We start from the raw sequence: 26,863 nt of genomic DNA on the forward strand, positions 1-26,863 counted from the left end.
AGAGCTCTACATTCAACTAGATTGTTACCCAGAGAGCCAGGTAGGCAGAGCTCTACTTTCGCTCTACATTCAACTGCAACAATCAAAACATGAATAAAAATGGGAGTTTATTAAAGGGCACAATAACACTGACCCAAACAGTGCTGACGCTTGTATTAAAGAAGGGTTTTTATCAGAAGTAGTATATTTGCAGAGGAATTCAGAAACATTTATACAAAGTAATACAACAACCTGTCACTGCTAACCGAGATATGGCCTGTACAAAAGGTTGCATGCAGTTTAGGTAAACTACTTACTGAGCACAAGAGAGCACGCCAACCCAGTTTAACCCAGAAGCTTCTGTCAAACACAGTTCAACCTGTTGGCTGCATTATGATGACTTCACCAGACACAAAGCCCTCTAAAGTAAAGAACATATGTTGTTCCAAGAGTGGTTAGTTTCGCAGACCTCACTGTGCAGCCTGCCAGACACCAGACAGACCGAGGGAAGGAAGGGGCAGAATATAGAATATAGGTCAATGAAAGGCGGCTCTTCAGCTTGAACATTTGCCCAAAACACAAACCAAAAACACACACGTCTCTCCCACAAACACTCTGTGGGAGCGGGCACATTGCTGAGAAGCTTCCTACATTCTGTAGTGAGGAGAGGTTGGGCAGCAGCACTGTGGGCTGAAGACAGTCCACTGTGGAGGGTCCAGACTAGCCAGGCTAAAGCTAAGAGAAAGAAGACCACCGTGACAGGTAAGTCTATATTCTTCAGATTAAGTTGAGAAAAACGTCATAATGCTTTCATGAATTTTCAATCTACCTTAAGATTTAGGAGATATATGTGACTATAAAAGGGCCATGTTAATTTAGGGTCTGATTCTGGGGGCAGCCTTCAGATAGGGGCATTGTGATGATTGAACACATTACATACTGTGGTGATGAAACCCAGAAGGTGAAGCCCTGACCTAATTTCTTCCAGACCCGATCGTCTCGTTGTAGTTCCTGCGGGCAGCAGAGGTTGACGGGCTGAGAGGCTCTGGAGAAGACGTCAATGAGGAGTGATGGATGACAGGTACAGGTGAAGCAGCGGTTTTAATAGAAAAGGGCCTTAAAGCCAACTGACCTCGTTGGGAAGGGTTGAGGGTGGTGGGGATGTAAAACTATATACTCCTGTGGACGTAGCATGAGGACTGGCTGAAGTAAAAAAATATATATATTAAAAAAATGATACGGTAATCAGCAAAGCGCATGTTGCCTTGCCACTGCAAGACTGTATATTATGTACAGTTCACGATTTACACGGGATGGAATTACACTTAAGGAATGCAATAGGCCTGCTCTACTCCAAAATAAGAACATGTTTATAATGAAACTATGCAGCAAATTCACGAGGCAAGCCAGTCTTACCGTGGTTACGTAAAAATGGTAGCCTAATCACTCAAAGCCACTTGAGCACTGATTAACTACGTCTTTCTATGGAGATTACAGACAGGGTTTGTGTGTGTGGGAATCCCGCTGTCCAAATGCCTTTCCGGGGACACCTCTGGCCCAGTTTTAACTACCATTGTATTAAAGGTTCTCCTCTCCTGGCGTGACCCACAGGTAAAACACCTGTCAGATCAGCGTCACCTTCTGGGAAATATAAATGGGATCTACCGACAGCAGGTTGTCTTGACTTAAGGACAGTGTGCTGTTGTAGTAAGGCTGTGTTTGGAGGGCTTAGCAGTGTAGTACTGAAGCTAGGAGGTCAGGAGGACTTGGACGCAGATGTGTAACAAGTACCCGAAAAACGTGTTGTTTTTCTTGGTAGTGTAATAAAGTCCATGATGAATGATATCAGAGCTAATCTTCAATGAAAAGGTACGAATATAATCTTGACCAGAAGACCCGCGTCAAAAACCATTCCATTGGAAAAGAAACAAAACGGTTCTGGTTGAAATGTTCTCTTTTTGGCTTCGTAACAAAAACACACGTACCACTGAAAACGGATTGCACATTTCATCTGCTATTTTGTCACGATTGTCACCTGGATACAGACAGAAGACACTCCTTCTGTTCCTTTACAAATGGTTCTCTCAGCATGGTCCTCTACTATAGCGTGGGGGTAAACCCAACACTTACAAAACCACTGGTTCCTTCATCTGCTGCCAGGCATGCTTTGAACAGCCCCATAACAGTCCGTGTGGTAAAGTCAAAGACTTTGGGGAAATGTGGCAGGATGGGGGGGGGGGGTAAAGCAGGCCAACAGACATTTTGCAAAAGGATGTAATTGACTATCGTGCGATGCTGCGATTATCCCGAGAATCTCTGCGGAGCGTTGTGAACCATCACAAGGTGCTGTTTTTTTGGGATACGTTGTTTTTCCAGCATTTTTTCATCACACAAGAGATTACACAATATGGACCGTGGAGGATTCCTGTGCTCTTGCTTTTCGCCATTTGCGTGACCACACGCTGGACTCGACAGTTAATGCCATTCCTTTGGAAATCTGGGAGAAATCTGTTGCGTTCTGGAGCTCACGATATCATTCCTTCTCATTCCTCCCGTGCCAGAAACTGCTCCGTCGAGAATGAGACGCCTTTCAGGATTCATGCCTCTTTCTGAAAACCTGGTGATAAAGGTCCTTTAACGTAATCCTTTAATCAGATTTTATGGTTACGTAAAATGGGGAAATGGGGTAAAAAAAATATACAGGAAATCCAATGCGTTTAGGCAATGGCTTTCAGATGTCTTAATGAAGAGGCAGAAAGCTGGAGCCTAGAGTCACAGTGTTGTGTTGACAACTTGACGGTCACAGAGACACTGTTACTCCGTTACAGCAACAAACCAAACTATCAACAATGTGGTGTAGTGGGGTCTGTGACCACTACACTTTACTCAGGTTGTGTACAGAGACAACTCTGCTCTCACCCCCATTACATAGGTCACACTGTACACCTGTATCAACAAACAGAGACAATTCCCTTGGTTTTATTTAGATAACTTACTATAAGTGTACATTTCCAATGGTTACCCTGGCTGGGAAACAAGAGAGCAGGCTTATCCCAGAGCGTTACATCAGCCTATCCTGTAAGAACATGGTGAGACATACGATGGCAGAGAGTGGGTGAGGTCCACATTCTGTCTCATAGGGTCTTGTACCCAATGCAGGTCAACAGCTCACAGTTGTGTCGGTCACCGTGGCAACTGCAGAGCGTTGGGGACGGATTTGCGGTGCGCGCCGCAGCAACCGAGTTTGATCGCGAGAGGTTGGAAACCACAAACCCACAGTGGCCCTCTGGGCTTTGGTGTGAGGTACAGTTCTCACCCTCTTTACCCTCATGTGGCTCGTCTGAGACCAGCGGGAGACTCCCCTGTCCCCTCCCCTGTCCCAGAGCTGCATGGTCGGAGGCCTGAGAAGTCTCTTGTCCTGCCTGGAACACAGCTCCTGACATGAGGTCAGAGTATGCTGCATGCACCAGAGGCAACCTTCAGAACAGGACCAGCGCCAGGACAGCTGGGTAATCACACCCCATCCCTTTTCTATTATTGCCCCCCGTTATAAATACCCTCCATTAGGACGGCCAGCTTGCGGTGAATGCCAGGCCGTCCTGCCCTTGATTGAGCAATATAGTCAAAAGGACCTGCTGGCTGACTCTCTATCTGCTCTGTCTGTGTGAGAGAGGAGAAGAGCTCTGTGGAATGGAATCTCCCAGTCAGTCACTCACCCGGTAAAAGGCCGTCGTCAGGGGCAGCAGGGCGGAGGCAACCGTGTACTCTTCAGAGCTGGAGCAGTCCTGTGGGTCACACAACAGGGGAGAGATGAGGTCAGGACACAGCATGACAATGTTATATCGCTATGGGTCAAGAAGGTCTGGGCACTGCACCAGTTATATCTCTAAGGGTCTCTCTATGGGTCAAGAAGGTCTGGGCACTGCACCAGTTATATCTCTAAGGGTCTCTCTATGGGTCAAGAAGGTCTGGGCACTGCATCTGTTATATCTCTATGGGTCTCTCTATGGGTCAAGAAGGTCTGGGCACTGCATCTGTTATATCTCTATGGGTCTCTCTATGGGTCAAGAAGGTCTGGGCACTGCACCAGTTATATCTCTAAGGGTCTCTCTATGGGTTAAGAAGGTATGGGCAGTGCACCAGTTATATCTCTAAGGGTCTCTCTATGGGTCAAGAATGTCTGGGCAGTGCACCTCTCCAAAAAACATTACGTACGAGCAAAATCGGTTAGTCGATTGCAAAAATGACAAGTAATTTAGTGTAATTTTATCTTCAGGGTTTACACCAGCCATACTTTCCCTATCAAGGCCACTGCAGCGTTGGGACATATGCTTCCAATAGGCTTATATAATCCTGACAATTGTCAGAATGTTCCAATTTCTCAATTTATTGGTCATTTCATGTTTTGCATTCCTGTTCCAGATTACATCCCAGAGTTTCCGGGATCAACATCTACAAACGTGGGATTTTGTTGCATAAAATCAAATTGTCTTGGCTTTAAAATGCAACATCTATTAGCCAAGCACCATGGCGAGTCCAAGAAAACGGACATTTAATTTCTGAAACAGCTAGAGCGCAGCTGACAATTGTTTTCTCCCATTTTTACGCCACTCACAGAATCTGTACTGGGGTCTGTCTGAATATAAAATAAGTTGTATTTAATGGAGCATTAGAGATGAGCATGGCATTCCGGCAGATAGTACAATACATCCAGTAGAACTGGGGACTTAAGGGCCAAAATAAAATGGCTCGTATTGAAAACAGAGAGACTGGATGGGAAAAGAGAAAAGAGCCAAAAGAGCTCCACACACAGGAAATTGGTACTTATCTCCATGAGCTTTGTTGGGATTTATTTGTTCAACTGGGAAAATCAGAATGGCCGCCGGAAACTTGATTTAAGTCCATGTCAAAACAGCAGAGCTGATCCTGATCTGGTGCTGTGTCTCATAACCCTCACAGGGACCCCAAGGGCAGGGAACATCGTAAATCAAATACATGCACACACAACCCTAAACACATCTACATTCACAACTCAACTTTCGCACACATACAACCAAACACTTCATAATCACGCACGCATTTGACAAACTTAGCATTTTCACAAAGACGCACACACACACACACACACACACACACACACACACACACACACACACACACAATCAGAGCCTCTCATTTTGGCAGGAGAGGGGGGGTAAAGGGATTGTGACAGGAATGCTGGACTTGCCAATATTGGATAGGGGGCCTTTTTCATGGATAAATCCCCCATTCCCTCATACCTCACAAAAAAACAGAGGAATGTACAGAGAGGAGCAAATGCAAAACATACGGTCTTCAGCTAAACATGAAAGACTGGCCCCCCATGGACCGAGCGATATACTTTGTTTTCCCCTTGCAGTTGGTTTTCAGTTATTTTGGGTTGCGGTTGAACGCTCCAGTTTGGAGAGCCACCAAAGCTTTGTTTACCGGCATCCTTGACAATGCTGCAGGTCACAGAGGTTCAAAGAACCCAGCGAAAACTCTCCAAATAACCCCAGGAGCAGAAGTGCAAGGGCAGAAAAATGGAAACATTTAACAGAGACGTCGTTATTCAGACAAAAAGACCACAAGGTCAGAGGAGCCAAGTCTGGGCTAACATTTCATAAAGCATCGTTCTACAACACTGTGCTGTAATGCCTTGAGCCGAGCCTGTCAACATGAAAAGGCAGAAGCATTGATTCAGAGCATGAAGAAGTGTCATAAGACCAAGCAGTGCTCTGCTATCTGTAAGAAAACAGACCCATTGTACATGTTCATATTTCATTCTGATACAATCCCGTTTACTTCAGGCGACCTCAGTATCATCTACAAACAGGGCAGCAATGTAATCTGACAGGGAAAATGCTACGTTTAGGGAAGACATGATGTCATAGAAGCAGTTATCCAGGTTAGCGCCATGATTTACTGTAATTCAGAACTTCCTAGGCCAATAGGTCACAACAAACCCTACTAAGAGTATAAAGACGCCGAACAGTCCGGCTGAAAGAAGGCAAGGAGTGAGGGAGACCCTCTTGTCTGCTGGCCTGCATAGGCTCAACTGCATGTGCTTGGAGTTATTCCTGGTTTACCAGCAGCAGGTATGCCTGTTTACATTGAGACAGAGGAATGCTGCCGTTTATGATCCGAGACACTGCAGTCGCCGTGGCGCATACGAGCACAGGCAAGAGTGCAGGGGCGGGGCGTGCGTGTATAAATGTATGTGCGTAAACGTATCTGTGTACAGAAGGGTGAGGAGAGAAACGTGCACCCCTGCAGCTCCGCTTAGGAAGGAGGAAGCAGTCTCCCTTCCTCTTTTCTCCGTCTCTTTCGTTCTCTCTCAAGGCTGTGGTTCATGGATGACTCATGGAGTTTTGCCCCTGATAAACACGTAGGTCTATACTACGTAAACAAAGACCCTGGACCCGCACGTTTGACAGACCCCCATGACAGGAAGTGATCAGAGAGCATCTTCCTGCAGACTCCAGACACCTCTCTCCCTTGGTGCTTTCCAGGAACCGTCAGACTGAGACCGGCTTTTAAAGCAGAGAAGGGGAGCTGGAAGAAGCTTTTATGAGGCTGCAGTGCTGCGGAACCATAGAGCACGAACCATACTCACTCATCATAAGCTGACTCATTGACTAAACAAGCACAATACTGCACACAGCCGTGCACACAGACACATACCATACAAACAGACAAAGACAGACTAGAAACTATGGTACACTAATCAAATTGAATGTCAGCATTGGATAAAATCAGTGTTCACTTCCTGGCCTGTACTGTGTTCCCAGGCCATGTTTACCTGGTCCTGCTGGCTGACATCCAAGGGGAACGGCTTTATCTGTACATGAGAATGATGCTCGAGAGAACTTCCCAGTGCCTTCGTTATGTTAGCCTGTCCAACCAGTCCAGAGACTGACCCATCTGCAACCCCAAGCAGAGCAGAGGGAGAGCTTTTTCACAGCAAGAACCCACTACTCGTCTCACAGAGGATATTAAAGGAGAGCAGGAGAAGTGGGGGACTCTAAATTAAACCAAGTTACTGTCCAAGTCCTGGAGGGAGGTAGGCTGGGGACGCTGTGTGAGACTGTCAAACACACAGCAGACCTCCTAGTACAGAGGAGGGCAAAGAAAACAGCACATGATCTTGCATGAATGGGAATCTGTGGACACTGCTCTCTTTAGCAAAGCAAAGCCATGAGTGCTAAATATCTCTAAAAACGAATCATCTGCTCAACGCTAAAGCTCATTTAGATCTATTTTTGAATAATTTGGCGACTGAGAAAGTTGAGGAGACTAAACTGCTGGGTGTAACCCTAGATAGCAAGCTGTCATGGTCAAAACAAATAACTCAATGGTTATTAAAATGGGAAGAGGTCTGTCTATGAAAGGGCGTTGTTCTGCCTTCTTGGCATCTCAGTCGACCAGAGGGGTCTAAAGGCTCTAGCTGTCGCACCTGGACTACTGCCCAGCTGTGTGGTCATGTACAGTCGTGGCCAAAAGTTGAGAATGACACAAATATTAATTTTCAAAGTCTGCTGCCTCAGTTTGTACGATGGCAATTTGCATATACTCCAGAATGTTATGAAGAGTGATCAGATGGACTTTGCAAGTAATTGCAATTCGTCTTTGCCATGCAAACAAACTGAATCCCAGAAATACATTTCCACTGCATTTCAGCCCTGCCACAAAAGGACCAGCTGACATCATGTCAGTGATTCTCTCGTTAACACAGGTGTGAGTGTTGACGAGAACAAGGCTGGAGATCACTCTGTCATGCTGATTGATTTTCAATAACAGACTTGAAGCTTCAAAAGGAGGGTGCTTGGAATCATTCTTCTTCCTCTGTCAACCATGGTTACCTGCAAGGAAACACATGCCGTCATCATTGCTTTGCACAAAAAAAGGGCTTCACAGGCAAGGATATTGATGCCAGTAAGATTGCACCTTAATGAACCATTTTTCACATCATCAAGAACTTCAAGGAAAGTGGTTCAATTGTTGTGAAGAAGGCTTCAGGGCACCCAAGAAAGTCCAGCAAGCGCCAGGACCATCTCCTAAAGTTGATTCAGCTGCGGGATTGGGGCACCACCAGTACAGAGCTTGCTCAGGCGAAGACTTTGGAGGATGGCCTGGTGTCAAGAAGGGAAGCAAAGAAGCCACTTCCCTCCAGTAAAAACATTAGGAACAGACTGATATTCTGCAAATGGTACAGGGATTGGACTGCTGAGGACTGGGGTAAAGTCATTTTCTCTGATGAATTCCCTTTCCGATTGTTTGGGGAATCCGGTAAAAAGCTTGTCCGGAGAAGACAAGGTGAGCGCTACCATCTGTCCTGTGTCATGCCAACAGTAAAGCATCCTGATACCATTCATGTGTGGGGTTGCTTCTTAGCCAAGGGAGTGGGGCTCACTCACAACTTTGCCTAAGAATACAGAAGGGTCAACACTGCAAATATTGACTCTTTGCATCAACTTAATGTAATTGTCAATAAAAGCCTTTGACACTTATGAAATGCATGTAATTATACTTCAGCATTCCATAGTAACATCTGACAAAAATATCCAAAGACACTGATGCAGCAGACTTTGTGAAAATGTCTGAAAATTGAATGTCATTCTCAACATTTTTGGCCACGACTGTACTGCAAAGATGGTACATAAGTCAATTGCAGTTGGTCCAGAAAAAAGCAACACTTAGATGAACACGGTAACATGCGTGTCAGTCACGCCTGGCTCAAAGCTGAGGATTGATTGACTGCATCACTACTGGTCTTTGTGAGAAGTGTTGAAGGTACCGAACTGTCTGTTCAAGCAGATGGCACACAGTTCAGACACTCATCGGTACAACATAAGATATGCAATCAGAGGTCTCTTCACAGTCCCCAGGTTCAGAACGGAGGCTGGGAAACATACAGTACTAAAAGAGCCATGACTACATGGAACTCTGCCACCCCAGGTAACTCAAGCTAGCAATACAACTAGAAAAAAGGGGCACAAAAGGGGACTGTGACGAGACACAGCCACTTAATATATCTTGTATTGTAATTTGCACTTTATTATTTAATAGACCTAGATAGACTCTGTACTGATACACTAGATTATCACAAGTACAGTGGGGCAAAAAGTATTTAGTCAGCCACCAATTGTGCAAGTTCTCCCATTTAAAAAGATGAGAGAGGCCTGTAATTTTAAATCATAGGTACACTTCAACTATGACAGACAAAATGAGAAAGAAAATCCAGAAAATCACATTGTAGGATTTTTAATGAATTTATTTGCAAATTATGGTGGAAAATAAGTATACTTTGTTATATACCCTTTGTTGGCAAGGACAGAGGTCAAATGTTTTCTGTAAGTGTTCACAAGGTTTTCACACACTGTTGCTGGTATTTTGGCCCATTCCTCCATGCAGATCTCCTCTAGAGCAGTGATGTTTTGGGGCTGTTGCTGGGCAACACGGACTTTCAACTCCCTCCAAAGATGTTCTATGGGGTTGAGATCTGGAGACTGGCTAGGCCACTCCAGGACCTTGAAATGCTTCTTACGAAGCCACTCCTTCGTTGCCCGGGCGGTGTGTTTGGGATCATTGTCATGCTGAAAGACCGAGCCACGTTTCATCTTCAATGCCCTTGCTGATGGAAGGAGGTTTTCACTCAAAATCTCACGATACATGGCCCCATTCATTCTTTCCTTTACACAGATCAGTCGTCCAGGTCCCTTTGCAGAAAAACAACCCCAAAGCATGATGTTTCCACCCCCATGCTTCACTGTAGGTATGGTGTTCTTTGGATGCAACTCAGCATTCTTTGTCCTCCAAACACGACGAGTTGAGTTTTTACAAAAAGTTATATTTTGGTTTCATCTGACCATATGACATTCTCCCAATCTTCTTCTGGATCATCCAAATGCTCTCTAGCAAACTTCAGACGGGCCTGGACATGTACTGGCTTAAGCAGGGGGACACGTCTGGCACTGCAGGATTTGAGTCCCTGGCCGAGTAGTGTGTTACTGATGGTAGGCTTTGTTACTTTGGTCCCAGCTCTCTGCAGGTCATTCACTAGGTCCCCCCGTGTGGATCTGGGATTTTTGCTCACCGTTCTTGTGATCATTTTGACCCCACGGGGTGAGATCTTGCGTGGAGCCCCAGATCGAGGGAGATTATCAGTGGTCTTGTATGTCTTACATTTCCTAATAATTGCTCCCACAGTTGATTTCTTCAAACCAAGCTGCTTACCTATTGCAGATTCAGTCTTCCCAGCATGGTGCAGGTCTACAATTTTCTTTCTGGAGTCCTTTGACAGCTCTTTGGTCTTGGCCATAGTGGAGTTTGGAGTGTGACTGTTTGAGGTTGTGGACAGGTGTCTTTTATACTGATAAGTTCAAACAGGTGCCATTAATATAGAGTAGAGGACAGAGGAGCCTCTTAAAGAAGTTACAGGTCTATGAGAGCCAGAAATCTTGCTTGTTTGTCCGTGACCAAATACTTATTTTCCACCATAATTTGCAAATAAATTCATTAAAAATCATACAATGTGATTTTCTGGATTTTTCTTTCTCATTTTGTCTGTCATAGTTGATGTGTACCTATGATGAAAAGTACAGGCCTCTCTCATCTTTTTAAGTGGGAGAACTTGCCCAATTGGTGGCTGACTAAATACTTTTTTTGCCCCACTGTATTTAGGCATTAATATGGAGATGGTCCACCTTTGCTGCGATTAGCCTCCACTCTTCTGGGAAGGCTTTCCACTAGATGTTGGAACGTTACTGTGGGGACTTGCTTCCATTCAGCCACAAGAGCATTAGTGAGGTCGGGCACTGATGTTAGACGATTAGGTCTGGCTCGCGGTCTGCGTTCCAATTTATCCCAAAGGTGTTCGATGGGGTTCAGGTCAGGGCTCTCTGCAGGCCAGTCAAGTTCTTCCACGCCGATCGACAAACTATTTCTGTATAGACCTCGCTTTGTGCACGGGGGCATTGTCATGATGAAACAGGAAAGGGCCTTCCCAAAACTGTTGACACAAAGTTGGAAGCACAGAATCGCCTAGAATTGAATGCTGTAGCATTAAGATTCCCTTCACTGGAACAAAGATGCCTATCCCAAACCATGAAAAATAGCCCCAGACCATTATTCCTCCTTCACCAAACTTTACAGTTGGCACTATGCATTGAGACCGGTAGCGTTCTCCTGGCATCCACCAAACCCAGATTTGTCCGTCAGACTGCCAGATGATGAAGCGTGAGTCATCACTCCATAGAACGTGTTTCTACTGCTCAAGAGTCCAATGGTGGGGAGCTTTACACCACTCCAGCCAAAGCTTGGCATTGAGCATGGTGATCTTAGGCATGTGTGCGGCTACTTGGCCATGGAAACTCATTTCATGAAGCTGATATTGCTTCCAGAGGCAGTTTGGAACTTGGTAGTGAGTGTTGCAACCGATGACAGATGATTTCTACGCACTACACTCTTCTACACTCGGTGGTCCCGTTCTGTGAGCTTGTGTGGCCTACCACATCACGGCTGAGCCATTGCTGCTCCTAGACATTTCCACTTCACAATAACAGCACTTACAGTTGACTAGGCAGCTCAAGCAGGGCAGAAATTTGACGAACTGACTTGTTGGAAAGGTGGCATCTTACGACGGTGCCACGTTGAAAGTAACTGAGCTCTTCAGTACGGGCCATACTACTGCCTACAAGAGAATCTCTTCCACAGTTAATTTTGCATACTAAATCTTGCATAGTTTCTTTTGTTTCGGTATATTACGTTGAAAGTGACTAATATTGCTTTGATTCAATCACAATTGCCGCAGTAGAAGGAAACGTTGATAGTGTTAACTAAATGGGAAACTGTAGAAAGATGAGTGAAGATCAATCTCGTGCTTCTCTGTGCGGGCTCATATTTCTTCTGCGTGGAAGTCCGAGTTGAGCTGCGCGCCCTCAGCTTCGAGGGAACATTGGTTGTGGGCCCATCACCCCGTCAATAGCATCACAGCATTGGCCAGCAGCATAAACTAATCTAGAATGGATGGACCTACAACTTTTCTCCTTTGCCCAACAACCCCCTGCAGGTGAAGGAGCACATGTGTGAATGACATTTTGACAGTGTTTTTGAGCACTATAATTCTCTCTGATAGGAAATGTTTGGGATGCCAGGATGCATATACCCCTTTTTCCACAGCAGGACTCTGCTCGCCTGGCCTTGTGCAATGTCCACTTCCAAACCTGCAACAGCTGGAGGGGGAGAGAGGGAGGAGAGGTGCTCTGCACGCACACAGAAACAAATAGGCCCCCCATTAGTGCAAATACTCCAATTAAGGTCAGTCATGTCTTTGAGTCATGCGGCTGTCAAGTAGGAGATACGACTTAAAACAGCTGCAGAATGTTTACCACATACACAGATAAGATTGCGTCCAGCACCGATAGCACTGGCATCCACTTTGGACAGTTTAGTCAGCATCTTACTGTAACAGTTGAGGTCAAATCATTTGAGGGATGGATGAGTAATGATTTGATCAGAGCTCGTTGGTTTTCAAACAAAGTGGTGTAAAATGTGTTTGTCTACATGGTCAGGAAGTAGTAACACTGCATGGTCTTCATCTGATACCTCTGGTGATGACTCAATCAGCCAATCAAATCACTCACACCACACAGACAGACCAGCAGGCCTCCAACGCACTGACGGAAGATCGTATCTCATTAAAATAACAATTGACTCAGAATGACAGTATGGTAAATATTTACTTTGAATATGTCAAATACTTGCAATAAATGAAAAAAAAAACGGGGTACGGTATGTAAACAAACCTTGAAGCAATTAATGAGAGCGGGAAAATGAGTCACTAACAGGTTCACTGTCTCTCCAGTAGGGACAAACATGGGGATGTTCTGCACCAGAGAATAACATTACCTCAGAAAAAAAGGAAAAGAAAATCTGATTTGTAAGAAAACACAAATTACAATAATGTCCAGTCTTTTGAAGGCTCACTTGGTCCTCCATGGCCTTACAAGTACTTGAAGTGACTTATGTTCTGATTTGAGTGCACTGCTTCAGGAAAGTGTGGAGTTGAGGACGGCCAAGCTGGGGCTCAGTGAATGTACACAGACATCCACTGAGTTACAGTATAGCCTGATTTATAAACTCAGCAAAAAAAGAAAAGGTCCCTTTTTCAGGACCCTGTCTTTCATAGGTAATTTGTAAAAATTAAAATAACTTCCCAGATCTTCATTGTAAAGGCTTTAAACACGGTTTCCCATGCGTGTTCAATGAACCATAAACAATGAATTAACGTGCACCTGTGGAACGGTCGTTAAGACACTAACAGCTTACACACGGTAGGCAATTAAGGTCACAGGTATGAAAACTTAGGACACTAAAGTGGCCTTTCTACTGACTGAAAAACACCAAAAGAAAGATGCCCAGGGTCCCTGCTCATCTGTGTGAACGTGCCTTAAGCATGCTGCAAGGAGGCATGAGGACTGCAGATGTGGCCAGGGCAATAAATTGCAAAGTCCGTACTGTGAGACGCCTAAGACAGTGCTACAGGGAGACATGACGAACAGCTGATCGTCCTCGCAGTGACAGACCATGTGTAACAACACCTGCACAGGATCGGTACATCCGAACATCATACCTGCGGGACAGGTACAGGATGGCAACAACAACTGATCGAGTTACACCAGGAACGCACAATCCCTCCATCAGTGCTCAGACTGTACAAAATAGGCTGAGAGAGGCTGGACTGGGGGCTTGTAGGCCTGTTGTAAGGCAGGTCCTCAACAGACATCACTGGCAACAGTGGCGCCTATGGGCACAAACCAAACGTCGCTGGACCAGACAGGACTGTCAAAAAGTGCTCTTCACTGACGAGTCGCGGTATCGTCTCACCAGGGGTGGTGGTCGGATTCCCGTTTATCATAGAAGGAATGAGCGTTACACCGAGGACTGTACTCTGGAGCGGGATCGATTTGAAGGTGGAGGGTCCGTCATGGTCTGAGGCGGTGTGTCACAGCATCATCGGACTGGTTGTCATTGCAGTCAATCTCAACGCTGTGCGTAACAGGGAAGACATCCTCCTTCCTCATGTGGTAACCTTCCTGCAGGCTCATCCTGACATAACCCTCCAGCAGGACAATGCCACCAGCCATACTGCTCGTTCTGTGCGTGATTTCCTGCAAGACAGGAAGTCAGTGTTCTGCCATGGCCATCTCAATCCCATTGATCACGTCTGGGACCTGTTGGATCGGAGGTTGAGGGCTATGGCCATTCCCTCCAGAAATGTCCAGGAACTTGCAGGCGCCTTGGTGGAAGAGTGGGGTAACATCTCACAGTAAGAACTGGCAAATCTGGTGCAGTCCATGAGGAGGAGATGCACTGCAGTACTTAATGCAGCTGGTGGCCACACCAGATGCTGACTGTTACTTCTGATTTTGACCCCCCCTTTGTTCAGGGACACATTACACATTATTACATTTCTCTTAGTCACATGTCTGTGGAACTTGTTCAGTTAAAGTCTCAGTTGTTGAATCTTGCTATGTTCATACAAATATTTACACGTTAAGTTTGCTGAAAATAAACACAGCTGACAGCGAGAGGACATGTTTTTTTTGCTGAGTTTAGTACTACTCTTGAGTGATGAAATCCCACACCTACTTCCATTAGAAAGGACAATCCCCTCTCTCACCTGGTTGTCTGTCAGTAAGCAGAAACTACTGTACTGTATACACACACTGCTTTGACTCATACTGTAGTACAGAGAAACTCTGCAGAACAAACACCGCACCCTGTGGACGAGTGCCCTTTCAAAACAGTTTGAACCGCTAACGCTAGCCTTCTAACAGTCAACAGAGCTAGAACAACACAGGGGGTGGCAGGGAGCATAGCCTAAGAGTGTTGGGCCAGTTACCGAAAGGTTGCTGGTTCAAATCGGGCCATTCTGTCCTCGAACAAGGCAGTTAATCCCCAACAACAACTGCTCCCTGGGCGCCGATGACGTGGACGTCGATTAAGGCATCCCCCCGGTTATATGCTGAAGACACATTTCGGTTAAATGCATTCAGTTGTGCAACTGACTAAGTATCCCTTTTCCCAGTACGCACCCCTTACGGTTAGCCCCAAACTGACATGTTACATGTGGCCCATAAACTCTTGATTGGCCTCAGGATGATGATATCATCAGGAATGTGAGATGTTTTTAGATCGAAAAACACATGCCTCCAGTCCCGTTCTAATGAGGCATCATTCTGTCACTGTACAGAGACTGTGGTGCATAGCACACTGTAGAGGTCAACACCCCTAGCTGTGTGGGGTGTTGAGGGATCACACACACACGCGCACACACACACACACACGCGCACACACACACGCGTAGCATAATCATTGGCATCGGTGCAATCTGTGATATCTCCAAGGGCTTTTTGACAGGGAAGGGCGTTGAGAGGAGAGGGGTGCAAGTGAAATACGAGAGTAATTACTGCCGAGGCAATCTGCTATTTCTGTTCCTTTTACAGCCCATCTGAGACATATCCATGGACCTGGGCTACGGACCAGGACACAGAATCAGGACCAAATAACTGCAAAATGGATGGACCTCTGGCCTGTTGTTGCCTTGGTGAAAATATAGGGGAGAAATAACAATACAGTATTACACCGTAAAGCTAAATGAAATTATAGAGAAATGCTCGCTATATTTTATCTAACCATTTGGCAAGGAAACCCTCATTCTATTTTAAATACCAGCTCCATGAGTAAAATTGTTGCTTATTTGGTTTTGAGAGGCAAAGCAGAGATTAAATCAAAATAAGACAGGAATGTCTGGTGAAATGAGAACCCTGAAGGTTTGGAGATAATATACACACTGGCCTCCATCCATCTACCTTAAAAGGTGAAGTCACTAGGTCACCCGTAGTGCAGTAATATGCTGACAGGCAGTTCATCTCAGATGGGGATGTTTTGGTGTGGAGATGTCCATCTCTAATGGTGGACTCTATCTGCAAGTCTCCATCTGTTGTTTGGGTTTGAATAGTGGTTGTTGAGGAGAGACAAGGGCCCCGGACTGATGCTGATCCGAGTCTTCGTGCCACAGCCAGACAGAACCCCTCTGCTCCCCTCTCTCCAGTCCGTCACCCTCTCCCTCTACTGACATATTCCATGCTGTTATGGGAAACCCTGCCAAGTGCCCCCCTGGACCAAACACAGTCCTAGAGAGACAGTCTGTATAAATCCACACAAAGTCACTCCGCAGCACTTGGCTCGAAATAAAAATCCTCTGGTCCAGAGTACACACACTCACACGTGGTTGTTATCCTGACTAATCAACTCTGAAGGTTGGCATTGAATGCATCTCACATGCTTCGTTTCATAGCATCTGTCTAGGGACTCAGTATTCCCAATGCAATGTCACTGAAAATGCTCACGTCCAGTTTGAGGGGGGAAAAAATACTTTATCTGCAGAAATACTATTAATCGGTTCTTTGAAAAAATAAAAACCTCCACATCAGGATCCCATTTCGGGGAGAAACAAAATACATGTCAGACACGCTCGCAGGCCAGCTATCAGATAACACAGCCACATTAAGCAACCTAATAGACAAGCATTTCTACATTGTTCTGTACATTCCAGAACAGTCCGGTATTCGCCAGACAGACCTTGCAACAAAGACGACTAATCTGCAGTTATTATACAGAGTGTCCGCGTGTCATTGTGGTGTCTTTCAACCACTCTGTACCACAGGGAGACTACTGTTGGACCAGCAGCTTCATCACATCACTACCTTGGCTTGGACAGAGTGGGACCTGGACTCAGATACTGAAGACATGCGGTTAGCTATGCATGCAAGGGGCAACTGAAACCAGGTGGTATGGCACAGCTCCTAGAACCGGTGTTGCTGACAGGAGCACAGGAAGGGAGAGCATATATACCTCTGTCATGTATAAATTACACAGCCACTGGTTGGCTGGCTGGCTCTTGACCTATTTTACAAGTGGGGAGGCCAGTGACACGTCCAGTGACCTCTACACACCCAGGCGAAAGGCAGATGGTGAGATTAATTGGCTCGCCGGCCTCGATCATTTGGCCAGAAGAATGCGTGGAATCCAGAGCCACTCCATAAAAGTCACTCTCTGTGAACACTGCTCCGAATCATTAAATCCCCGTGGCTACGGCCATGTGAGGCTGTAAAACATGACGAACTATCATTGAGGCCTCAGCTCTGAGCTCCGGCCCTCCTCTCCGAGCCCTCCTCTCCGAGCCCTCCTCTCCCACCTGATTGATGGCAGAGTGAAACTTTATGGGGCGTGTGCAGCACAGGGAGAGCAGAATAAACCAATAATCGCTTTGTCTGCTAACCGAAGTGATAGCGCAAAAACCCAATAGCACCCAAGTAAATCAGACACCAACCTTTTACTAGATATGTGGGGCGCAGCGAGCACTCACTCTTGACAATCTGTCAAACTACTGTAAATGAAGACTAACTTGAGCATAAATCACTGGGAAAATACATGATTTGGCCATTCTTCCACCAGCAGCCAAGCATGACTAAGGTCAGGGAGAAGGGCAGTAAGAGCATGTATGGTGGAGTAGCAGCACGTGTTGTTGCCAGAGACCTGTGTACCCTAGGCAGAGCTCTACATCACATTACCCTGCCAGAGCTGTCTGCTTAGCGCTTGGTTAGCCGGCACATTCTCTCGCTGTCTCGTACTGTTTCCATTACAGACAACTTCAGACGTGCTAAATTAGAACCAGTTAAAGCCCATGAAAACACGTCATCGCATCCAGAGTGGGGTTGTTTTAAGGGTAGAGCTTGGAAACAAACTACTGCTTCCTGCTCCTCAAATATTTTGTGGTTTACCTGTTATTGCCTCTGCTAGGGAACACCCAAGAAAAAAGGCTGCCACTGACATCTGGATACTTACTGTACATTAGCTATTAGAAAACAGTGTTCCATCCTTTGTAAAAGCAGTATGTTGACATTCAGAGAGACTTTTAGGAGGGATGTTAACTACCTCGTGGAGGGACATACCGTACACTGAACTTTAATAACAGAGCCAGTTGATTTGTTCTGACAGTCTCACATCACAGACTGGGACAGACTGGCCGAGCTTTGACCCACCTGGAGGGCACAGTTCATCATGCGGATGACGTAGTCAAACTGTTGGTGGTCCAGTATGGCCCGGTTCTGCTGGACGTGCAGACTGAGCTCCTCAGTCAGACACTGGCGAGCCGCCTTGCCTTTCAGAGCACGCAGCGCAGCCGGCAGGGTCTGGGAACACAGCACAGCCTGTTTTTAACACAAATACCATGTCACACCACAACATACATGAACAAAAACAGTGGGGATAATCATCTTATTGAATTGATTTCTCAACTTCCCAGAATGTTATGTCCCAGAATTCTAGAACCAATCAGGCTACAGCCAAGAAACATAAGCTGGTAGCTCTGCAGGAGCTCAGGGACAGGTACAATAGCAGCTACAGTATTACCAGTCCAAACTGTGAATTGTTGACCTCTGGGAAATATTAATAATACGACACATTTCATACTAATGTCAAACAATGAGAAAATGTGATGGTCATGCGTCTGGGTAATGGTTTTCACATTGGCTGTATAATGTATATTGAGGTGAAGGGTTTATAGGCTCGGGGGGGTGGGGGGTTATAGCTGGATGCATGTCTGCCTTATATAACCTGGTTATTACAGCCAGCGGTTCAGGCATAAAGAAACTGGCTCCCTTCCCATTTCATGTAGTGCACATGGGACACCCCCATCAACGTTCCTATGGGCTATAGGGGGTGCCACGGTGCGGGGAAATCAAAGAGCATCATTTACGTGTAAATGCTTTATGGGAAAAAGCAGAAAGCAAAACAGCTATGCCATTAACATCGGTGTTAAAACAATGGGGTTATTTCTGCTGATAACGAGGAGATTATGAGTCTAAGTGTTTGATTATCTGTCTCCAGTGTGGCCATGTCTCCCAGCTGGGAGGTATAATTAGCCTGATAGAGTTGAGAGCGCTAACTCCAGACAGACACACACGGTTGCCTGCCTGCTGTAATCGGAGGGATGGATGTCAGTCCAGGTGTCTGGGCCATTACAGACGTGGCTGATTACACTGTGCTGAGAGACAGGGATTAGGGAGGATGCCGTGCGTCACCTTCTCAGTCTCCTGGGTCTTGTTGTCGAAGATGAAGGAGATGCAGCTCCTCACCACCTCTAGCCTGCGAGCGCTGTTGAACACTGAGCCCATCTTCCCCATGATGGACACTGCACAGATGAGGGGTGAGCAGGTTAGGAATACAAGAGTGGTAGAAATACTAGTTACGCTAGTACAGACGCCATTCAATACTCAGAAACTAAGTACTTACAGCTATTAACACATTATAGACAGACTCCTGCCAAGCCATTTGTCTCACACAGGAGCAGACATAGAGTAGAGCTGATGTTTGTGTCTCACGTACCCACGGGAGGGCCGGCAGGCACCACACACTTCCTCTCTGCGCGGGTGGTGGTAGTGATGGCAGCGGCGCTGGGATGCTTGGCCAGGCCCTCCGCCAGCAGCCGCTCCACCTTCTCATCGTCCAGCAGGGGGAAGGGCACCACATGCACCCGCAGGTGGGAGCCCTCTGTGGGCCGAGGCACTTTCTGGAACGCCATGTGGGGGTTGGGATTCTCCTGTAATGGACCATTCAATAATAAAACATACAGACAAGCACAACACTATCAACATCTGTGACGGCCATAGGACATGCTAGAACACTAAAGAGTACAGAAAGTGCCTAATGTGAACACTATAGCATAGAGGCCCAGTTAACTCACGTTTTTGTACAGTTGGTCAGAGAGTTCCCTCATGTGCTTCTGCAGCTTGGCAGGGCTAGCCGCCCCCTCCTTAAAGCGCTCCATGTCAAAGGCCACCAGCTACAGAACCAACAACAAGTCAGTCAAGCTGTTCCCAAACGATACAATCTCTCAACAACAGTGAAATTAGAAAAACTGTTGCCAAATCAGACGAGAGCTGCTGTCTGGTTACATTAGCCATGCCTGACAGTACCTCATCAAAGAGATCACAGGCTCTGTAAGGCGGACCCCTCTCAGACACGAAGCCAGCGAAGGCCATGCCATCCAGAACCTTGGTCAGGAAGTCATTCTCGATCAGGCCTCTCTGGCCCAGGAAGGCAGTCTTTAGGGGGACAGGGTCAAAGGTTATATAATGGTAGGTACATAAAGATGTACGTAGCTTTACTTTTCTGAGCTTCTCTTTTCTTTATTGTTATAATTTTCTTATCACATTGAACCCAGTCACAAAAGTGAAACAAATGACTGAAGATGGCTACATGCTGAATTAGCCCTGTGGTTCGTGCTAGTGGGTGAAAGAGATTCCCAGTCATCGCCTCTCCGATACAAAAAGCGCGAGTTTCTGTAGATTTGTGATGAATTCCTGGCCCATAATCCGAGCCATGTGGGGTACTTTGAAGGGGACGTGCTGAGAGGTTACCACGGAGACGCCGCAGACACAAACAAATACAAACCCGGCGATTTTTTTTCTTTTAATTTGATACATTTCATATGGCTCATCGCGAGGCCATTGGCCAAGGCCGACAGCACATAACACAAACAAGCAGATAGCATGGTGAAGAGTCATACGGTCAGTCACTAAAGCACATCAAAAGAACACACACATGATGAAACAAAACACCTCCAAACAGCTTTATCAGACAGGATAAGACAGGATAGGAGAGAATCCTCTTGTTCTTGGATTCTCTCCAAACATTCTTTTACAGGTTGAGAGAACAAGAGTTGTTATCTGTAAGATAATCATCAGCCTGCACCTATCAAATGTTATGGGTGACAAGCGTGCGTCATAATCAGGAGACACATTGAGGGTGTGATGGAGCACATGCCTTCAGTTGGCAATAGGATTTTTGACCCACCCAGATTGAGTTGATCTCACCTTGTGAAAGTGGATAACCGGTTCGGAATGGATGCGGATGAGCTGCAGGCAGGACCTGTAGCCCTGGAAGAGTTGTGCAAACAGCCTGAGGAACACGGCTCGCACCTCCTTATCCTGAAAACACAAGGGAGAGAGGGGAGAGTCACCTCACAGACATGCCATGAATACCACCTTGATAATTCAGTCAAGTTCACATCTTCACGTGATTATTGTGCCATCTGAAGAAATGGAAAACCCCACAAAAGTTCAGATTTCTGTGCTATTCATACGTCGGACAAGAGATGAGCGTTGCTATAGGAGATATCTCAGAGCAGTGGCGTCCTCCTCATATCACAAACACATGATGTTCTGGGAAAAGGCTCCATCTATTACAATGAGACATGGCCAGGGGTAAAGGTTAAAGACACTGTGTTTACTGGAATGATGGGCCTTACCAACAGTTTGAGGTTGGAGGGGGCTGTGCGAGGGGGTGGGAAGGCATTGTCAGCTATCTCCAGATCAGGATGCAAAACCTGAAAAAATAAAAATGCCTCTTAGTCTTGACTTATTATTTTGTTTGTTCCTAAGTACACTTTTATTGTTCAGATTACATAAACAAATACCCATTACAATAACTTAGACAAGTTACATAAGGACATTCTACAGCTGTTTACAACAAACCACATTCTCATTATGATCTAATGTGAAATATCTAATGGGGATTTGTTATTTCCAAGGGTGAGCATTCAGCCTTTACAGACAGAGGATGTGGTGTGTAACAGGTACGTACCAGAGACAGGGCAGTGTGTAACAGGTATGTACCAGAGACAGGGCAGTGTGTAACAGGTATGTACCAGAGACAGGGCAGTGTGTAACAGGTACGTACCAGAGACAGGGAAGTCTGTGTGGTGTGTAACAGGTATGTACCAGAGACAGGGCAGTGTGTAACAGGTATGTACCAGAGACAGGGCAGTGTGTAACAGGTATGTACCAGAGACAGGGCAGTGTGTAACAGGTACGTACCAGAGACAGGGAAGTCTGTGTGGTGTGTAACAGGTATGTACCAGAGACAGGGCATTGTGTAACAGGTACGTACCAGAGACAGGGCAGTCTGTGTAGTGTGTAACAGGTACGTACCAGAGACAGGGCAGCCTGTGTAGTGTGTAACAGGTATGTACCAGAGACAGGGAAGTCTGTGTAGTGTGTAACAGGTACATACCAGGGACAGGCCAGTCTGTGTAGTGTGTAACAGGTACGTACCAGAGACAGGGCAGTGTGTAACAGGTATGTACCAGGGACAGGCCAGTCTGTGTAGTGTGTAACAGGTATGTACCAGAGACAGGCCAGTCTGTGTAGTGTGTAACAGGTACGTACCAGAGACAGGGCAGCCTGTGTAGTGTGTACCAGGTACGTACCAGAGACAGGGCAGTCTGTGTAGTGCGTAACAGGTACGTACCAGAGACAGGGCAGCCTGTGTAGTGTGTACCAGGTATGTACCAGAGACAGGGCAGTCTGTGTAGTGTGTAACAGGTATGTACCAGAGACAGGGCAGTCTGTGTAGTGTGTAACAGGTACGTACCAGAGACAGGGCAGTCTGTGTAGTGTGTAACAGGTACGTACCAGAGACAGGGCAGTCTGTGTAGTGTGTAACAGGTACGTACCAGAGACAGGGCAGTCTGTGTAGTGTGTAACAGGTACGTACCAGAGACAGGGCAGTCTGTGTAGTGTGTAACAGGTGCGTACCAGAGACAGGGCAGTCTGTGTAGTGTGTAACAGGTATGTACCAGAGACAGGGCAGTCTGTGTAGTGTGTACCAGGTATGTACCAGAGACAGGGCAGTCTGTGTAGTGTGTAACAGGTACGTACCAGAGACAGGGCAGTCTGTGTAGTGTGTAACAGGTGCGTTCCAGAGACAGGGCAGTCTGTGTAGTGTGTAACAGATATGTACCAGAGACAGGGCAGTCTGTGTAGTGTGTACCAGGTATGTACCAGAGACAGGGCAGTCTGTGTAGTGTGTAACAGTGGTTCAGGGAGCTGGGACAGGTGGATGCACTCTGGAATCTTTATGGTTCCTCCATCCAGATCAGCTATGATAACGTCCAACTGTAAGACAGACAACACACATCACTAAACAATCCTTTCCAATTAGTTATATTCCGATTTTAGTTGTAGAGCACATTCTACATTACTATGGCAGAGCGTATAAGAGAAACTAAGGCTGAAACCTGCCAAAACAGGCTCTTGGCCAACATAGTGGAGGAGTCACAACTCCCTGAAACTAAGGGACTCAGGAGGCCGTGTCAGTCGGCACTTCTCTGTTTAAGGGATGTCAGCTCAACATAACATTTCCTTAAAATGTACAATGACTCATATATGGAGGACAACTACAAATACTTAGGTGTCTGGTTAGACTGTAAACTCTCCTCCCAGACCCATATCAAACATCTCCAATCCAATGTTAAATCTAGAATTGGCTTCCTATTTCGCAACAAAGCATCCTTCACTCATGCTGCCAAACATACCCTTGTAAAACTGACCATCCTACCAATCCTCGACTTTGGCGATGTCATTTACAAAATAGCCTCCAATACCCTACTCAACAAATTGGATGCAGTCGATCACAGTGCAATCCGTTTTGTCACCAAAGCCCCATACACTACCCACCATTGCAACCTGTATGCTCTCGTTGGCTGGCCCTCACTTCATACTTGTCGCCAAACCCACTGGCTCCATGTCATCTACAAGACCCTGCTAGGTAAAGTCCCCCCTTATCTCAGCTCGCTGGTCACCATAGCATCTCCCACCTGTAGCACACGCTCCAGCAGGTATATCTCTAGTCACCCCCAAAACCAATTCTTTCTTTGGCCGCCTCTCCTTCCAGTTCTCTGCTGCCAATGACCGGAATGAACTACAAAAATCTCTGAAACTGGAAACACTTATCTCCCTCACTAGCTTTAAGCACCAACTTTCAGAGCAGCTCACAGATTACTGCACCTGTACATAGCCCACCTATAGTTTAGCCCAAACAACTACCTCTTTCCCTACTGTATTTTATTTATTTTGCTCCTTTGCACCCCATTATTTTTATTTCTACTTTGCACATTCTTTCATTGCAAATCAACCATTCCAGTGTTTTACTTGCTATGTTGTATTTACTTTGCCACCATGGCCTTTTTTTGCCTTTACCTCCCTTATCTCACCTCATTTGCTCACATCGTATATATACTTGTTTATACTGTATTATTGACTGTATGTTTGTTTTACTCCATGTGTAACTCTGTGTCGTTGTATGTGTCGAACTGCTTTGCTTTATCTTGGCCAGGTCGCAATTGTAAATGAGAACTTGTTCTCAACTTGCCTACCTGGTTAAATAAAGGTGAAATAAAAAAATAAGGCTACATGATTCATAGGCAATATTGGGCAAGCTTTCTATGAATCAGTCTAAATAAAGGTATGTTTCCCTGGTGTACTGTATTGAATCAGGGTCAGAGGTGGTTCATGTCTGGAGAAGGTGCTAAGGATCCCTCACCAGTTCTTGGATCTCGCTCTGGAACATGGAGTGGACCCCGATGATGAAGGGGGTGGGTGAGCTCAGCACCTCTAGCAGCCGTGACGGTAGGATGGGGATGTATGGGTAACTGAGTATCAAACGGGAGACGACAGTGAGGAAACACACCATTTGCCAGGTCAAATTCTACCTCTGTGTGTGGTACTCAGTAAACCAGAGAATAATCTTTCAAGTACATTTACATTCCAGTCATTTAGCAGACACTCTTATCCAGAGCAACTTACAGGAAGTGTTTTCATCTTAAAGACATATGAGAACAGATAACCAAGACCACTTTGGGAGGTTGTTCTGTTTTGTCACAAAATGTCAAAAAGTCAGATGGCAACGCAATCAACATGATCATCTTAATATGTTTGAACTTTCAATGGACTCATCAAATCAAAGCCAGCCTAAGTGTAACAATTTTTACTGAGAAACAAACAAATAACGATAATAAGAAACATTATCATTTAATTCATACTTGGTGCAAGTCGTGTCAATAGCCGAGGTGTAATGCGGACTCATGGGGGAATGTGGAGACTGACGGGCCAATCACGTACCTGTATTTGAGGGGGAACATGAGTGCCTCCAGGGCACGCGACGCCTCCCCTAGTCTCTGGTAGCTCGTAGAATGGAACAAAACCTTGTGTTCGGTCAGAACCGCACAGAAAAGACTCAGAACATTCTGGATTCCTGGCAGAAGAAAGTAGAGAGAATGTGTAATTAATGAGGTATTCGTTTGGACAAATGATTTTTTTTTTTTACTGTTGGGGGTGGATTTTATTTCTAAGCTGAGCAAACAATACTCAGTAAATTATATTTCTTTGGGGTGTTAGAATGTGGTGTTTTCAATCATATGTGACTAGTTTGTTGAAATTATTGGAGTAAAGATCTGTTTTGCAGAAGAGCCCGGATCTCAATCCCACTGAACACGTCTGTAACCTGTTGGATCAGAGGGTGAGGGCTAGGGCCATTCCACCCAGAATTGTTTGGGGGGAATGGCAGGTGCCTTGGCAGAATTTGCAGGTGCCTTGGCGGAAGAGTGGGGTAACATCTCACAGCAAGAACGGGCAAATCTGGTGAAGTCCATGAGGAGATGCACTGCAGTACTTAATGCAGCTGGTGGCCACAGCAGATAATGACTGTTACTGACTGACCCCCCCCCTTTGTTCAGGGACACATTATTCCATTTCTGTTAGTCACATGTCTGTGGAACTTGTTCAGTTTATGTCTCAGTTGTTGAATCTTGTTATGTTCATACAAATATTTACACATGTTAAGTTTGTGAAAATAAACACAGTTTACAGTGAGAGGCAGTTTCTTTTTTTGCTGAGTTTATTATACACAGGCGTACAAAACATTAGGAACACCTGCTCTTTCCACGACAGACTGAATAGGTGAATCCAGGTGAAGCTATGATCCCTTATTGATGTCACTTGTTAAACCCATTTCAATCTGTGTAGATGAAGGGGAGTAGACCATATAAAGAAGGATTTTTAAACCTTGAGAAACAGAGATTGTGTATGCGTGCCATTCAGAGGGTGAATGAGCAAGACAAAATATTTAAGTGCCTTTGAACGGGGTATGGTAGTAGGTGCCAGGTGCACCAGTTTAAGTGTGTTAAGAACTGCAATGCTGCTGGGTTGTTTAAGCTCAACAGTTTCCCGTGTGTATCAAGAATGGTCCATCACCCAAAGAATATCCAGCCAACTTGACAACTGTGGGAAGCATTGGAGTCAACATGGGCCAGCATCCCTGTTGAGCTCTTTCAACACCTTGTGGAGTCGATGCCCTGACAAATGGAGGCTGTTCTGAGGGGCCAAAGGGTGTTCCTAATGTTTTGCACACACAGTGTATATAATTAATGATAAGTAAATACAATCTCAAAAATAGCCAGAGGAAATGACACGCTATGAGACGATATAAATAATATGTCAAATACCAATATGACAGTCCAGTCAAATTCTCCAGTTTACAGTTCCTGTTATTGTTTCCTATCAACCTAGTGGTAGACCCATCCATCACTCATTACAGAGATAAAGACAACGGATTACTGGCAAACATATCTGCAGTCCGCAACAACCTGAGGTCCCTGATTCTGTGTCTGCCTCCAGCTCAGATAGACCCTGATAAACAGGAATGGGAACATGAACATTGTCTGTTCCGTTGTTGACTGACCTGGATCTCTCACAGCGACATAGGCTGGTTACATTCTACGTCACCTCAACATGACTTCCTGTGTGGAAGTGTATAGGTCTGAGGGGACTAACCTGGCATTTTTGCACTTGGCAGCCAATTAGGTTTCACAATGGCCTCCTGAGGTAAGCAGCCTGGCTTGTTTAGTGCCCTTGAGGTGTTTACATATCTATGGGAAACAGCAACACATTTCCGACCC

General features: G+C 45.7%; 1 protein-coding gene and 1 long non-coding RNA gene across 5 annotated transcripts in view; one reads left to right on the forward strand and one right to left on the reverse strand.

Annotated features, from left to right (window-relative positions):
• The window catches only part of LOC115113626 (myotubularin-related protein 13-like), a 153,535-nt gene that overhangs the window by 42,253 nt on the left and 84,419 nt on the right, over positions 1-26,863 (reverse strand). For all 4 annotated transcript variants that reach the window (XM_029641486.2, XM_029641485.2, XM_029641484.2 and 1 more), the window contains exons 7-17: positions 25,029-25,161; positions 24,451-24,559; positions 22,911-23,024; positions 21,377-21,454; positions 20,943-21,056; positions 20,043-20,171; positions 19,811-19,909; positions 19,453-19,666; positions 19,149-19,258; positions 18,108-18,257; positions 3,696-3,764 (exon numbers count right to left, since the gene is read on the reverse strand). In XM_029641486.2, coding sequence (XP_029497346.2) covers positions 3,696-3,764; positions 18,108-18,257; positions 19,149-19,258; positions 19,453-19,666; positions 19,811-19,909; positions 20,043-20,171; positions 20,943-21,056; positions 21,377-21,454; positions 22,911-23,024; positions 24,451-24,559; positions 25,029-25,161 — 1,319 coding nt within the window. The remainder of the gene's footprint in view (positions 1-3,695; positions 3,765-18,107; positions 18,258-19,148; positions 19,259-19,452; positions 19,667-19,810; positions 19,910-20,042; positions 20,172-20,942; positions 21,057-21,376; positions 21,455-22,910; positions 23,025-24,450; positions 24,560-25,028; positions 25,162-26,863) is intronic.
• On the forward strand, positions 484-25,780 carry LOC115113627 (uncharacterized). The gene is made up of 3 exons (XR_003861123.2): positions 484-741; positions 968-1,060; positions 15,507-25,780. It is a non-coding gene; the product is annotated as an uncharacterized LOC115113627 (long non-coding RNA).

Source organism: Oncorhynchus nerka, linkage group LG28 (genome assembly GCF_034236695.1).
Source record: "Oncorhynchus nerka isolate Pitt River linkage group LG28, Oner_Uvic_2.0, whole genome shotgun sequence".
Taxonomy (NCBI): Eukaryota; Metazoa; Chordata; class Actinopteri; order Salmoniformes; family Salmonidae; genus Oncorhynchus; species Oncorhynchus nerka.